This window comes from Ascaphus truei, chromosome 14 (assembly GCF_040206685.1).
Source record: "Ascaphus truei isolate aAscTru1 chromosome 14, aAscTru1.hap1, whole genome shotgun sequence".
Taxonomy (NCBI): Eukaryota; Metazoa; Chordata; class Amphibia; order Anura; family Ascaphidae; genus Ascaphus; species Ascaphus truei.
Genome location: NC_134496.1, coordinates 3930026 through 3945430, shown reverse-complemented (window position 1 = coordinate 3945430; position 15405 = coordinate 3930026). Strand labels below are relative to the sequence as shown.

The window sequence follows — 15405 nt, the reverse complement described above, 5'->3', positions numbered from 1 at the left end:
ACACACACACACGGGCAGTACTCACGTAGGAATATCGTTGATCATAACGATGAAACCCATAATGAAAACAAACATTCCAACCAATGAGGCAGGGAGAAGCCATCCAGTGTACACACCTGAGAGAGGAAGAGGGTGAGGGAGAGAGGAAGAGGGTGAGGGAGAGAGGGAGAGTGTGAGGGAGGGTGAGGGTGGGAGAGAGGAAGAGGGTGAGGGTGAGTGGAAGGGGGTCAGGGAGAGAGGAAGAGGGTGAGGGTGGGAGAGAGGAAGAGGGTGGGGGTGGGTGAGGGAGAGAGGAAGAGGGCGAGGGAGAGATGAAGAGGGTGAGGGTGAGGGAGGGTGGGAATAAGAGAGTGTGAGCGGAGGGGTCAGATAAATACATAATATAATGAAGTGGACCTCATGCCTACAACATTTCCCCCCACAGAATCACTGCTCTGCCACTATAGTTACTGTACTCCCTCACAGTATCACTGCTCTGTCACTATAGTTACTGTACCCCCTCACAGTATCACTGCTCTGTCACTATAGTTACTGTACCCCCTCACAGAATCACTGCTCTGCCACTATAGTTACTGTACCCCCCACAGAATCACTGCTCTGCCACTATAGTTACTGTACCCCCTCACAGAATCACTGCTCTGCCACTATAGTTACTGTACCCCCTCACAGTATCACTGCTCTGTCACTATAGTTACTGTACCCCCTCACAGTATCACTGCTCTGTCACTATAGTTACTGTACCCCCTCACAGTATTACTGCTGTGTCACTATAGTTACTGTACCCCCTCACAGTATCACCGCTCTGTCACTAGAGTTACTGTACCCCCTCACAGTATTACTGCTGTGTCACTATAGTTACTGTACCCCCTCACAGTATCACTGCTCTGTCACTATAGTTACTGTACCCCCTCACAGTATTACTGCTGTGTCACTATAGTTACTGTACCCCCTCACAGTATTACTGCTGTGTCACTAGAGTTACTGTACCCCCTTATACACACTGTGACTAACTACTGAACCCTCCTTACATACACGCACTATAATTACAGACCCCCCACACACTGTCACTATAATTACAGACCCCCCACACACTCACTATAACTACTGACCCCTGCTTGAACACATAGTCACTATAACACTATGAACCCCCCCTACGCACACTGTCACTATAATTACTGAGTCTCCTAAACACTCTGTCACAAGATCCCTCGCACATACAAGCTGCGGCTCATTTCTGTAGCACCTACTGACCTCTCAGAAAAAAGGAATAGGTGCAAAACAGCGCTAGGGATACTGATGAATAAATGTTCAGGCAGCCAGGTGAATGACTGGTGGTACAACCAGTCAGGGAAACAGATGAAACGAAGGGGTTAACCGGCGCCAAAGAGGGTAAATACCAGTCCTGTTGTGACAGTCCAAATACAGTCCTTGGGATGATGAATGGTGATGATTCTCACCTCAGCAGTGCATATGTGAAAAAAGAAAAAAGAGAAAGAGAAATAATAGTGCAGTAAATCAACACAGGGGGGGGGGGGTGATCACAGATATTGACAAAAAACAACAAACAAGACATACAAACATATAACACTAGCACGGCCTAAATATTAATAAAAAGCATATTTATTGATGTGGAAATGTGCATAAACCGCATCCGGAGGGGTAAAATTGCAACCCTACTCACAAAATGCTGGAAAGGTACAGGCAGATCTGCTGTATGCAGCTGGGCTCTCAAGATGGCGACCGGAGCACTTGAAGAAGTACGCGCATGCGTACGAAACGCGTCGGGAAGTTTCAAGTTTTTAGAGTGTTCCAGTGTGGTGAAGTCTGCAGTTCCAAAGGAGAAACTCTGCAGTCTCCAACTAGTGTTTTGAACCGAAGTACGGCGATATTGCGGCTGCTGATGAGGACTGGAGGACTGGAGTCCTGTGAGCCGGTGGAGAATACACAACGGGGGTGACGTCACGTCCGCCCAGAGGCCTCGTCATCTGAGTCATCTGCCTGGCTTCCTAGTCACGTGTGGACGCCAGCACAAGTGCTCCGGTCGCCATCTTGAGAGCCCAGCTGCATACAGCAGATCTGCCTGTACCTTTCCAGCATTTTGTGAGTAGGGTTGCAATTTTACCCCTCCGGATGCGGTTTATGCACATTTCCACATCAATAAATATGCTTTTTATTAATATTTAGGCCGTGCTAGTGTTATATGTTTGTATGTCTTGTTTGTTGTTTTTTGTCAATATCTGTGATCACCCCCCCCCCCCCCTGTGTTGATTTACTGCACTATTATTTCTCTTTCTCTTTTTTCTCTTTTTTCACATATGCACTGCTGAGGTGAGAATCATCACCATTCATCATCCCAAGGACTGTATTTGGACTGTCACAACAGGACTGGTATTTACCCTCTTTGGCGCCGGTTAACCCCTTCGTTTCACCTACTGACCTCTGCCCCTTGCGTGCACAGAGAGCCTACACCATGTTTCAGTCTTGCAGCACTGACTACTGTACGCACACACACACACGCACACGCACACGCACATGCACACACACGCCGTTCCAGGCCTTCTGCACCTGATTCACATTGGATATCCCCACCACATGCACTGTCAATACACCTTGCTCTTGCCCTGCAGCACCCTACAAGAACTGCCTCTACCCAACCCACCCATGTTCTGTCACTGCACCTTGTTCCTTCTTTGCATTCCCCTCGCTATTCCAGCTACTGCACATTATCCCTTTTCTACAGCTGCCTCTGCTATTCCAGTAGTGGGCCCCATCCATGCTCTGTCACTGCACCTTGTCTCTTTCCTATAGCACCCCCCTATCCTGCCCACTGCATCTTCCCTTCACTTGTTCACTGCTGCATCCCCTTCTATCCTGCACTCACCGGCCCCCACTCTAACTCCCCCTCGTCTCTGCTGCTCACCCAGCCATGCAAAGTAAAGCGCTATCTTCTCTCCGTAGTATTTCCTGATGTGGTCCAGGGGCTGGTACTTGTTCCACTTACTCCAGCGGGCCCAGTACTGAAACAGGATCTGCCTGAGGAACAGCTGTTCTGAGGGGGTGCCCGGTGTGTGGGCGTACGTGCCCTGCCAGGGTAAACAGAGGGGTCACGTTAGTAGGGGTTCCACTACTCTGCTCTTGTATTGTGTACGTCTGGTGAATTGACTATTGTCTAATTATTGTGATGTTACATTGTGCAGCTGTGTTCTGCGGTGTGTTAGTTTTTTTATGCATTGTGTGTGTGCTTGTGTGTGTGTGTGCTTGTGATTTGGTGTGTTTTTATAATGACTTGTGTTGAGTATCTGTTACTTTTTTTTGTCATGTTCTATATTTGTGTTCACATTATGTTCAAGTTGTGTGTCCCTCTTGTTGTGTACTTATGTTTCACATTGTGTGTTTAATTTATTGTCAGTGTCACATTGCATATGTACTGTATGTCACGTTGTGTGTCTGTGTGTTTGTATTATGCATTGTGCTTAAGTCCAAAACACACCGTCTGGTGCTGGGAACACCTGTAATAATCTATAATGTGTCTTCCAGGTCCGTTATGGCCAAAGGCTACTTAGTATGGGCCATTGTGTATCTTTAAGTCTGTCACAGTGTGTGTTGTGTCATACTGTATGTGTGTTAAGTGTGGTTGCATTGTGCCGTGTATATTTGAGTTGTGCTGTGTGGTGTGTCACCCAGTGTGTTGGTGCTGTGTGTGTCACCCTGTGTGTTTGTGTTGTGCTGCGTGTGTCACCCTGCATGTTTGCACTGTGCTGTGCGTGTGGGTGTGCATGCATGCATGCCACCTTTCGTGTTTGCATTGTGCTGTGCGTGTACGCGAGTGACTCTGCGTCTTTGCACTGTGTTGTGATGTGCTGTGTGTGCACGTGTCACCCTACGTGTTTGCACTGTGCGTCACCCTGCGTCTTTGCACTGTGCTGTGTGTGCATGCGCGTCACCCTGCATGTTGGTACTGTGTTGTGATGTGCTGCGTGTTTGTACGCGAGCGTCACCCTGTGTGTGCGAGCATGTGCATCATGCTGCATGTTTGCACTGTGCGTGTGTGTGCATCACCCTGCGTGTTTGCACTGTGTTGTTGTGCATCACCCTGCATGTTTGCACTGTGTTGTTGTGCATACCCTGCATGTTTGCACTGTGTTGTGGTGCGTGTGTGCATGCGTCACCCTGTGTGTTTGCTTTGTGCTGTGTGTATCGTGTTGTGTGTCATGCTGTGTGTTTGCGCTGTAATTGCATTTTGCTGTGTACGACACGGTTTCCATTGTGCTGTGTGGGTCAGGCTGTGTGTTTCCATTGTGCTGTGTGGGTCAGGCTGTATGTTTCCGTTGTGCTGTGTGGGTCAGGCTGTGTGCTTGCATTGTGCTGTGTACGACACGGTTTCCATTGTGCTGTGTGGGTCAGGCTGTGTGTTTCCATTGTGCTGTGTAGGTCAGGCTGTGTGTTTCCATTGTGCTGTGTGGGTCAGGCTGTGTGTTTGCGTTGTGCTGTGTGGGTCAGGCTGTGTGTTTGCGTTGTGCGGTGTGGGTCAGGCTGTGTGTTTCCGTTGTGCTGTGTGGGTCAGGCTGTGTGCTTGCATTGTGCTGGGTGTGACACGGTTTCCGTTGTGCTGTGTGGGTCAGGCCGTGTGTTTCCGTTGTGCTGTGTGGGTCAGGCCGTGTGTTTCCGTTGTGCTGTGTGTGACACGGTTACCGTTGTGCTGTGTCAGGCTGTGTGTCGCGCCGTGCACCAGACTCACATCGTGTAGCGGGTACGCAGCGCTGAGCACTTTCTCACACAGCAGCCTCTCCATCCCAACCTCCCCCCGACGAGAGTTTCCATATGGGGCGCAGGCCAGGATCTCGTACAACTAGGGGAAAGCAGAGTCACCAACATGCAGAGCATTGCAGCCCCGAGCAGCAGAGCATCTCACACGTCTCCCAAAACCTTGCTGCAGTATTAGGACAAGTGGAGTAACTGGTTTGCAGAGCATCGCATCACTGATTATCATAACATTGCAGAGCAGGACAGACTATCATACGTTTGCACAACACCACATCACTGGCCATCTTAATGCTGCAGACCATTACAACACTGCAGAGCATCACATCTCGTTCTGCTGGAGGGTTACAGCACTGCCATAGTGTCACAGCATAGCAGGGTATCGCACATCTGACCTCACAGTACCAGTATAACAGGATGCAATATTGTGCATGGAGTTTATAGCAGTTATTAATATCTGCCCAGACGAGCTCATCATTTAATCTATGCAGCGGTACAAAGAGAAAAAGTGACTCGCCTAAGGTCACAAGATACCGACAATGGATCTTCAACAAAGGTTTCCCCACTCCCTTTTCCTTGGCCAATAGCATCTTATCCCAACACTACAGCACAAAGCCTCAGCACCATGGTCAGATTTACTAAACAGTGCTAAGCCATAGGGCACCCAATGCCTAATTAAAATGAATGGGTGCTGTAATACTCAGCAGCATTTAGTAAATATAGCCCTCAGGGTCTCAGGCACTGCAACATGGTCCTGGAGACCTGCAGAGCATTGCTCCGTTTGCACACGTACTCACTATCTGATGCCGCTGTGTGTTGGTGAAAAAAGTTGCATGATTTTCACTCCCCGGGTACCTGCAGAGAGCACAGAGCATTAATCAGTGTTATTAACAAAAAGTAGTGGTCCTACACCTTAATTTCAGAGCGCAAACTTTGATTACATAAGGGGACAGAGCTTGTATATACAGTACACACACATACAATTATGGCCAGATTGTCCTTGGTATTCACAGCAGTGAATGTACACCAGAAAGTGCAGTAAGAATGATCATTTTGTTGTTTTTTTTGTTTTTGTATAGCGCTGCCAGTTGTACGTAGCACTTTACAGAGACATTTTGCAGACAGTGCCTGCCCCGTGGAGCTTACAATCTATGTGTTTGGTGCCTGAGGCACAGGGAGATAAAGTGACTTGCCCAAGGTCACAAGGAGCCAACGCCAGGAATTGAACCAGGATCCCCTGCTTCACACTCAGTGCCAATCAGTGTCTTTACTCACTGAGCCACTCCTCCTCGATTCAATCACATTAACAAAGAGATGAACGCTTCAAATAGCCCGTGTATGCTCCAACATCAACTCCCACAGACAATGGCGGGGAAGATTTTAACAATAAAATCCACCAATCCAACAATAAAGGAAATGTTCACCTTGCAATCATTATGGGAGATTTCAATGCAAATGCAAGATTGGTGTCCATCAAAAAGGAAGTGGGTAATTATTAGGGTGACCAGACGTCCCGGTTTCTAAGTTACTGTACCGGTGTCCTGACAATCTTTCTAATGTCCCGGTTTTGAGCAGAGAGAGGAGCAGCTGCAGCTCAATGTCTCTTCTGGCCAATAGGTGGCACTTCACAGCTCATACAGCTCCTCCTCTACCCGCTCCGGCTCCTCTCGTCCCCTACCTCAGCAGGTTGGGGGGACATGTCCGCAGCATGCCGAGGAAAGGGCTGTACTCTCGTGCTCTATCCAGCGGTGCGCAAACTGGGGGGCGCGCAAGATTATGTAGGGGGGGCGCGGGCTGCGTGCGGGGAAACCTGGGGGCGGGCAGAGCTGTGCACGGGCGGCCAGAAGCTCCGTGCTGAGGCTGCTCCTCTGCTGTGTCTGCCTGCAGAGGGGGCGGGGCCTGCAGAGGGGGCGTGGCCTTGCTGCGGGGCCTTCCCTGCACACAGACAAGCCCTCCTCCTCCTGTCTGTTACCTGCCTGTTTCCAGCAGCACATGGGGGGACCTGAGCAGGCTTAGTTACTCCCGTGTGTGTGTATATAAGTATATATGTAATATATATATATATATATATATATAAATAAATATATATATAGCGAGACGGCAGTGTGTGTGTGTGTGTTTGATTGAGTGTGTGTTGTGTCTGTGTGTTGGTTGTGATTGAGTGTGTGTGTTGTGATTGAGTGGGTGTTGCGTCTGTGCTGTGCCTGTTGGTTGTCTGTGTGGGTGTTGTGATTGAGTGTTGTGTGTGTTGGTTGTGATTATGTGAGTGTTGGTTGTGTGTGTTGTGAGTGTGTGTGTGCTGTGTCGGTTGTGATTGAGTGTGTGTTGTGTCTGTTGGTTGTGATTGAGTGGGTGTTGTGTGTGTGTGCTGTGCCTGTTGGTTGTCTGCCTGTGTGTGTGATATGATTGAGTGTTGGTTGTGTGTGTTGTGATTGTGTGTGTGGGTGTTGTGATTGAATGCAGCAGTGCACAAATTGAGGGGGTGCGGCCTGGGCGCAAGATTATTTAGGTGGGGCGCATGCGGCAAAACCTTGGTGTGCAGGCGAAAAAGATGTGCTCGGGCGGCCAAGAAGATGTGCGCGCGCGGCCAAACAGAATAGTGCAGGTAGGGCCACGTGATTCGGAGGTACGGGGGAGGAGCACGCCCCAGCGCTGTGATGTCAAACGCCCCTCCTTCCGGTGTCTGCCCTACAATAGCGCTGTGGCCCTGCTCTCCTCCGCTGGCAACCAGCTTCGCTGCGATCCTCTGCAAGTGAAAGGGTCGGCGGCCACTATATCAATCAAGGGCGAGCTGTTGAAGTATGTAAGTATTTAGGCTGTGATTATAGTGCCCCCGAAAGCAAATGCATGGTCGCCGGCGCGTTCGCTTATAGTAAGCGCGACGGGGCGCCGCGATTTTTTGAAGCCGGCAATACTTGATTTTTCAGGGGCTGTCGCCTCATGTGACAGCCCCTGAACCAATCAATGGCCTGGTCCTCCACGCCGCAAAGCGAAATACAACTTTCACTAGCGGTGACGGGTGATGTCGCCGTCGTGGGCAGTATATGTGCGGCCTTAGACATTTGTATTTACATTGTATACCGTTTAATAAAGGGTTTTTTTTTCCATGTGATTTTGATTACATCAGGCAGGGAGGCACGAGAAATTTCATGGATAAAAAGGGGGGGCTCGGCATAAAAAGTTTGCTCACCCCTGCTCTATACAGTGCACTACCTCGCCCTTGTCGCCTGCCCCCACACCATCTGGAGGCGGGTACTTCCTGCAAACGAGGGTGAGAGGCGCCGGTGGAGGGAACTTTATTCAGAGTTGGTTCCCCGTCCCACTGGGGATTTGAGTTGGAGAGTCCTCCATGGTGCACTGAGCACGGGAGTGTACTTGGCCCACTTCACGGACCCCCACCACCTGCCCCTCCTGTGGCGAGCGGGAGTCCGTGTACCATATTTATTTTCGCTGTGCCAGACTGCAGCTCCTCTTATCCACCTTGAGGAGCCTTCTCCTGCAGTTCTGGCTGCACTTTTCCCGTCACCTTTTTATTTTTGGGTGCCCAGTGTCCCGGGACAATAAGCCTAGGGATCTCCTCGTCAACCTGCTCCTGGCATTGGCTAAACTAGCCATTTATAAGTCCAGGAAGCAGTGTCGGGAGAGGGAGGTCCCAACAAACATCGTGGCCATGTTCCGGGCGCTGGTGTCCACTGGGACGGTTTCAGAGTTTGCCTCCCAGTGGGCGTCTGGCGGGGTGTCCCCCACTTTGGATTATTTTGTACTAACCCTTCTTAGTGCACTTTATTTTATTTACAGTGCATTGGATGTTTTAATGTTATATTTGTTTGACTGGTTTTTCTTTGTTCTACTTGGTTCTAACCAAGTAGAATTGCTGTTCTACTAATTGGCCGGCTTTGCTTTGACTTTGGGCACTATTGCTAAGCCTGCAGCCTACAAGCACTCCTAAATCCTTCTCCATCAAGGATTGCCCCAATTTATCCCCATTTAATTTGTAAGTCGCCCGTTTATTCTTGTTTCCCAAATGCATAACCTTACATGTATCTGTATTAAACCTCATCTGCCATTTACCTGCCCACGTTTCCAGTCTAGCCCCCGAACTAGCAGGACTGCCCCTCACCCTAAGGTGTGAGTGTATTGAAAGAGGGGCGAGTGGTGAGGGAGCGGCCGCCCTCCTGCTGTTTTGCATTGTCATTGTGACACATCACATAGCAACGTGCCAGCATGATGACGCGTTGCCATGACAACGTGACAATAGCTGCTCTATTTCAATCTGAAACTCACAAGCCCTTTATCCCCTGTACCCAATGTTCCAACTCTGTCCATGAAATGTCGGAATTGACTGTATAACCCTGTTCTTTTAATGTAACCACGTATATTTCTAACTCTGTGCCCAGGACATACTTGAAAACGAGAGGTAACTCTCAATGTGTTACTTCCTGGCAAAACATTTTTATAAAATAAAATAAAAACAGGACTTCACGACACCGCAAAGTTATGATGCCGCGACCCTCCAGGAGTGGTGCTGCTCTTCAAGGAAAAGCCGGCAGGTAATTACAATCCGCCCCTGGCTGGTCTTGTGATCAAACAGGCATAGTATTAGCATCTGTTTTGACCATATAGACTTCCCAGTCATGCCAAGGCTTAAACAAGTTTAGATGGTATACTTGTACCTACCTGCGGTGATCAGGTTGTCTAACCTTGCAGTTGACATCCCCTGCCTCAATGATCTCCTAAGGTCCTTGCCCTCAGCTGTAGGCACCAGAACCATAAACACGATCTCCGGGCTGGAACTTCAGTATTTTCGCATTTTGATTGTAATACGTTTGTTGGTTTTCTTAAGCCCTCTCCATATGCTCTCAGACTATGACTAGCCTGTCCCACGTGTTACGGACATGCTTTATAACATTATTTTCCCCCCAAATCTTTTGCTATATCTACTATACCTCTAGGATGGCGTCTGTATAGCAACTGTAAAGGCGAGAAGCAACTGGGGCTGCAGCAGGAGAGGAGAGAGTTAGAGACTACGTAAGGTTTGAGGGAACCAGTCCCAGAATCAGGGCTCAATTACACCATAACATCAGTGTAATAATGTTCACTTGTGAATCACCCATTGGGAATCAGCTATAATCAGAGCTATGTGAGACTTTCTTGAAACCTGTTTGTCTAAACTCCAGTCAGAAAAAACAATGCATAGGTGTCTATGGGGTGGTGACAGACCTATATATATACCATAATGGACATGCCTACCCTCCCCATAAAACAGCCTGCAAAACTAACATGACCATATGGAGTGAACAGGTAAGTACTCACAATACAGCAGCTTGTCCCTGGGTGATGCGTGCCTCACGTCAGCAAGGTAGGTTGAATGGATGTCCCAAAAGGTCCAAAACGGAGCACAGCAGTAGCAAGGAGTGGGGCCACAAACCAGAAAAAGGGGTTAAAAAATAGTTTATTCCATAACAAGTGAGGGGTACAGGGTAACTCTGACGCGTTTCGGGAACAAGTCCCTTTGTCAAAGAGTAAAGAAGCATCTGTGCATACCCCCTGTTAAATACGTGATCCCCCGCCCCCAACAATGACGTCACGCGCGCTAAATCTCGCAAGATTTGGACAGTGGACCTCTCCCATTGGTGTGGGTAATCACCAATGAGGCACCTCATCACCCTGTTGCACATTGTGTCACAGCAATGAGGCGCCTCATTGGTGATTACCCACAACAATGGGAGAGGTCCACTGTCCAAATCTCGCGAGATTTCGCCCGCGTGACGTCATTGTTGGGGGCGGGGGATCACGTATTTAACAGGGGGTATGCACAGATGCTTCTTTACTCTTTGACAAAGGGACTTGTTCCCGAAACACGTCAGAGTTACCCTTTACCCCTCACTTGTTATGGAATAAACTATTTTTTAACCCCTTTTTCTGGTTTGTGGCCCCGCTACTGCTGTTCTCCGTTTAGGACCTTTTGGGACATCCATTCGAGTTAGAGACTACGATTGCTGTTCCATACCCTGTAGTTTGATCTTGAATTATTTTTTTGTACTCGCCTCATATTCTCTTGTTCTGCTGCCATTACATTGTACCTTAGCATTTTTTGCTTGTTAGATTATCTTTTTTTGCTTAGTTATCTAGGGCTTATTTTGTTGATTGTTTTAGGGGTATTGGGGTAAGGGAAGTACCTCTTGTTCCTTTAGGGACAAGGGGGAACGGGCCTGAGGAAGGGGCCTGTCCCCAAAACGTTGCCCCCCTGTTTATCCCCCATTTTGTACCCCCCTTCCCCCTTTTTCTCCACTCACCCTTTCTCAAATTTTTTTTTGCTATTTTTTAGTGTGGTTTATTCTATTGTGTTGGTGTCACTTTGCTTCTTGTATATAACTTGTGCATTTATTAAATACTTATTTGATTTGGCATTTCCCACTTGTTGCATACTTTTCCTACAGTCAGAGTGTGCTGGAACTATTAGCTTTGTTGGTTTTATATTTCTTTATTTCAATAATTGCAATGCTCATGGTATAAAAGTTCACGTCCCATGCTCACAAGTTATCCCATTGAATGCCTGTGTATTGTGACCAATCAGCCTTCCTGAAAGCAGAGTGACTGCTCTTCTGGAGTCAATGAGAGCAGTGGTTTCCTGGCCATTTAGTTTAATAGTCCTAATGAATCAGTGTGATGTTTAAACTGCTCCCACAAGGTTGATCCAGCTACAATTAATTATGTGTTTCATTGACCAGCTATCTTGCCCAACTGTCCGCAACTAACACTTGTGGGAAACCAAAGTACTTTTCACTTCCTCGATTGGTTCATTGGGGTCCTTTGCTCGTCATTGTTCATGAATTATCCCCATTACAGCACGGGTCTTCAGAACGTCGCCTCTTATTGCGGCGTCAATAATCATTCTGGGTCCATAACAGCTCTTTAGTGGTCTGTTGTTGTTCTATCAGTACTACAAACTTGTCGTAGGAGTCGGAAACATTTTGTCTAATCCATTCACATAAGCCTAGAGGTAACACTTCTAGAAATCAGGCAAATATGAGTACTTTAGCTCTATAATTTTGACCGGCAAATAGACGTTTCCCACTGGTATAGTCTTTGGTGCACGAATGGCTGCAGTTACTTCGACTCTGGTGAGAATTAGTTTCCTGTAAGCGAGGATACTCTGCAGCATCTGCTAAATCAAGCTTGTGGTAGGCCTTTTGAGCTTCACCGCACAAAAAAGGCACAAGTATACCAGCCTATTGTTCCTGGGGAACTCAAAACTACGTGAATAAGTGTGTTAAATAATCACAATACATACAGTTCAGCTACAGGCGCTTAACAACAAGCAAATATGAATGTATAAATGTCCTTGAGTTGGCCCCAAGAGGTTAAATACAACCTTAGAGTCCAATCTGTTGCCAGAAACAGTCCAAAAAACAAAGTTCTAGGAAGGTGCCGCTCCCTCAGTTGGAAGTGCTAACCCAGCATTCAATGATAACTAAATAGGATGAGAACAGAAAGCGCACACTTCTTGGTGCAATAACATTTTTACTAGATTAATGAGACAAACAAACAAATAGCGGTAATACACTCACAAACATCCGCACTAGGGAGGCGTCACGAGAGACAGCAGGAACCTCCCATTACCGGAAAGGCGGAAGCAAGCAGCGGACACGCTGCAGCAACCGGCGGAGAATCCCCCCGTGAGGACAACTCAGCCCATCTCCAGCGCGGATCTGTGAACCACGGCTAATTGCTTATTTTATTTGGATGTTTGTGAGTGTATTACCACTATTTGTTTGTTTGTCTCATTAATCTAGTAAAAACGTTAATGCACCAAGAAGTGTGCGCTTTCTGTTCTTCTCATCCTATTGTTCCTGGGGCAAGCTTCCCTAGTAGTGGTGGTCACGGGAGACCAGGACTAACACCAGGGATTAATATTGCCAGACAGAAACACAAGAGTTTATAAAATTAATTTATTGGAAAGCAGTAATCCACAACAATACAGATACACAGACAACAAACCCAACTGGGGAATACTGGGGTAACCTATAGTCGTAGGTGCAGGGACCTCCATAGAGAGTTTCCCTGATCTTCCCCCTGCAATGTCCTTTTAACTGAACTCCATGCCTGGCACCAGCACAGAAGTGGACGCTGCAGCTTTCCTTAGTACAGCAAACATCTGCAATTCTTGTGGCTCTTAACGGAGCGGAATTGAACTGCTAGGGGTCTAGCTCCCCACCTGTTTATACCCTTAACCCACCATGTTGCAACATTCAGGGCCAGGTGCTGGCTAGTGCCCAGCCCCTGATTGGTGGGTAGAAATGCAACATACGAGTAACATACAAACAGTTACTTGGAAAGTTCGCAGACAATCTTTGCAACTTTCCATCTGAAACACAATTAACCCCTGGTCCCTGAACTGCTGGAACCAGGCAAGATACAGACATAATACAGATATAACATAACATAATACAGGCAGTCCTCGGAATCTGTTCTGGAAGTAGCGTTGGATAGTGAAACCGTTGTAAAGTGAGTTCCATGTTAATCAGTGGCGGTGAGCGTTGGATAATGCTTTTCGGCATCGAAAAACAGCCTTGACCTGTATTACCAGCAGCCATATTTACACCTACCGTCACAGTGGTTCTCTTGAAAGCCGGAAGGTAGGCCTCACACAATAGAAGACACCTCTGTAGTCATTTTTTGTAAAATAACTTGACCCTGATCGCATCACGCTCCTCCTGCTGTTAGTTCCCCCAGTCGCTTATCCACCTCTAGTAATGTGGCTCTCTGTCAGTGCAGTCTGGCTCAGCAACAATTGGTTGGTTTCTTGCTGCTGTGCAGTATCGTGCATCAGGAATTACACTAAGTCCTCCATGATCCCACCTCTATGTGACAAGGTACCATCCTTGTCCGTGTTCTGAACCCCTCTCAGGCATAAAGAAATCAATGAAGGCCAAGTGTGTAGTGTTTCGTGAGGTTTAAAGTATAGGGGTCCTGTCCTTAGTTGACAGAAATTGGACATTGTCCCTTTAACTTAAGCACAACCACAGAACAAATGCCTTGCTCCCACTGGAGCTCTAACTAAGGGCTGTTATATAGTGGCCGTGCGCGCGTGCAGGGCAGTGAGTGTGGAGCCGGCCGACAGGAAGGAAGATGGGGGAAAAGAATGAATTTGCGCCACTACCGGCGCTGTAATGTGTGTGTGTCAAAGTTAAATAAAAATTATTTTTATTGTGCAACTTTTTTTTAATTCATTACACACACCCCACACCCCATCGAGGGCCTTCCCTACAACACTACTCTTAGTAGGGGTTGGGGCCTTGGGGTAAAGCTCTGGCTTAGTCTGGGGACTTATTTGCTCCCTGGACACGTTCTCTCCCCTTGCTGCCCCCGTCAAGACTGGCGCGCGGTCTCCGTTCGAGCCAAACACATATCTCCCCCCCGTGGAGGATTCTGGGACTTGTAGTCCCGCTGTCAATCTGCGGAGCCACAACTCTGCCACTGCTCATGTGTGATGCGTTACGCTCCGCATGTGCAAGCACCCAAGATAGCTGCCCCCACACGCCGAGTCTGCCTCTGAGCTCCGGCGGCTCCGTTCGCCCTGGCAACCTCTCTCCCTGCACCAGAGGTAAGGGGGAGCTCAGCTACAGAATATTTACAAGAATGCCCATCAACCGTTAGATTACATGATGATACAAGCAAGATAAGGATCAGCAAGGGAGTGCAGCAGGGACACACTAAGTAACCAAAAGCTTTTAATAGCAACGCTAAGAATTGTTCAAGACATTAGATTGGGAAGATAAACGAATCAAAATCAATGGTGCATATTTGAGTCATCTACGATCTGCAGACTTATTTTTGCCACAAGTCCAGAAGAACTCCAGCAACACATCGGAGACCTCACTGAAGCAGGTAACAGATTACTACGAGAGATATTTAACAAATGTATCAACTCTACAAAGATCAAACAAACGGAATAGCACTAGAAGATAAAAGACTATGTCTACCTTAGCCAGCATGTTGGATGGGAACCATATGAATTAAATCAATAGGAGAATGAAGATGGGATGGAGGCGTTTGGAAGATACAAGAAAATCTTTCATGGGAACCTTCCCACTGCCTCAAGTCGAAAGCGTTCGACCAATGTATCCTACCAGTGCTCACGTATGGATGTGAAACGCGTGTGTGTAACTATATCTATATATTTTATTGTTACATTTACTTTAAATCATCAATAGGTATTCTTACCTGCTTAGTTTGCTGTTTTTAAACGGACAGGTGAACGTCTCTGGGGGCTGCTTTGGGACATTCTCTTGTAGCATGTTTGGGATGGAAAGTTTATTTAGAACTTGTGATAACCAGGGGCTGAACTGAGCAGGACTGGTCTGGAAATGGGTACAAGAGAGATTCATATCAGAGAGCATGACAAAAGCACACGTGTTTCACAGCAAAGAGCGCGTGTGACACTGTACATAGTCCTGGATTTATAGATTCAGTCCCCATAGATCTTTACCCGAAAAAACGCCACACCGCTCCGTCATCCCACCGAGTTCAGATTCCTTCTACACACGCCCCACACTATCTCTCAGTCTAAAATCTCTACTGGCACACTCAGACACCAACAGTCTCATTCCTGTGGTGGCTCTCACTAGCAGTCTGATACCT

At 47.6% G+C, this 15405-nt stretch overlaps 1 protein-coding gene across 2 annotated transcripts in view; it reads right to left on the bottom strand.

Annotated features, from left to right (window-relative positions):
* ANO7 (anoctamin 7) overlaps positions 1 to 15405 on the bottom strand; it is a 291143-nt gene that overhangs the window by 145318 nt on the left and 130420 nt on the right. Inside the window, exons 6-10 of one of the 2 annotated variants that reach the window (XM_075569552.1) lie at positions 14989 to 15125; positions 5559 to 5616; positions 4739 to 4849; positions 2921 to 3083; positions 26 to 116 (exon numbers count right to left, since the gene is read on the bottom strand). In XM_075569552.1, coding sequence (XP_075425667.1) covers positions 26 to 116; positions 2921 to 3083; positions 4739 to 4849; positions 5559 to 5616; positions 14989 to 15125 — 560 coding nt within the window. Of the gene's footprint in view, positions 1 to 25; positions 117 to 2920; positions 3084 to 4738; positions 4850 to 5558; positions 5617 to 6185; positions 6614 to 14988; positions 15126 to 15405 lie in introns of those variants that run through there. The other variant, XM_075569553.1, reaches the window with a different exon arrangement.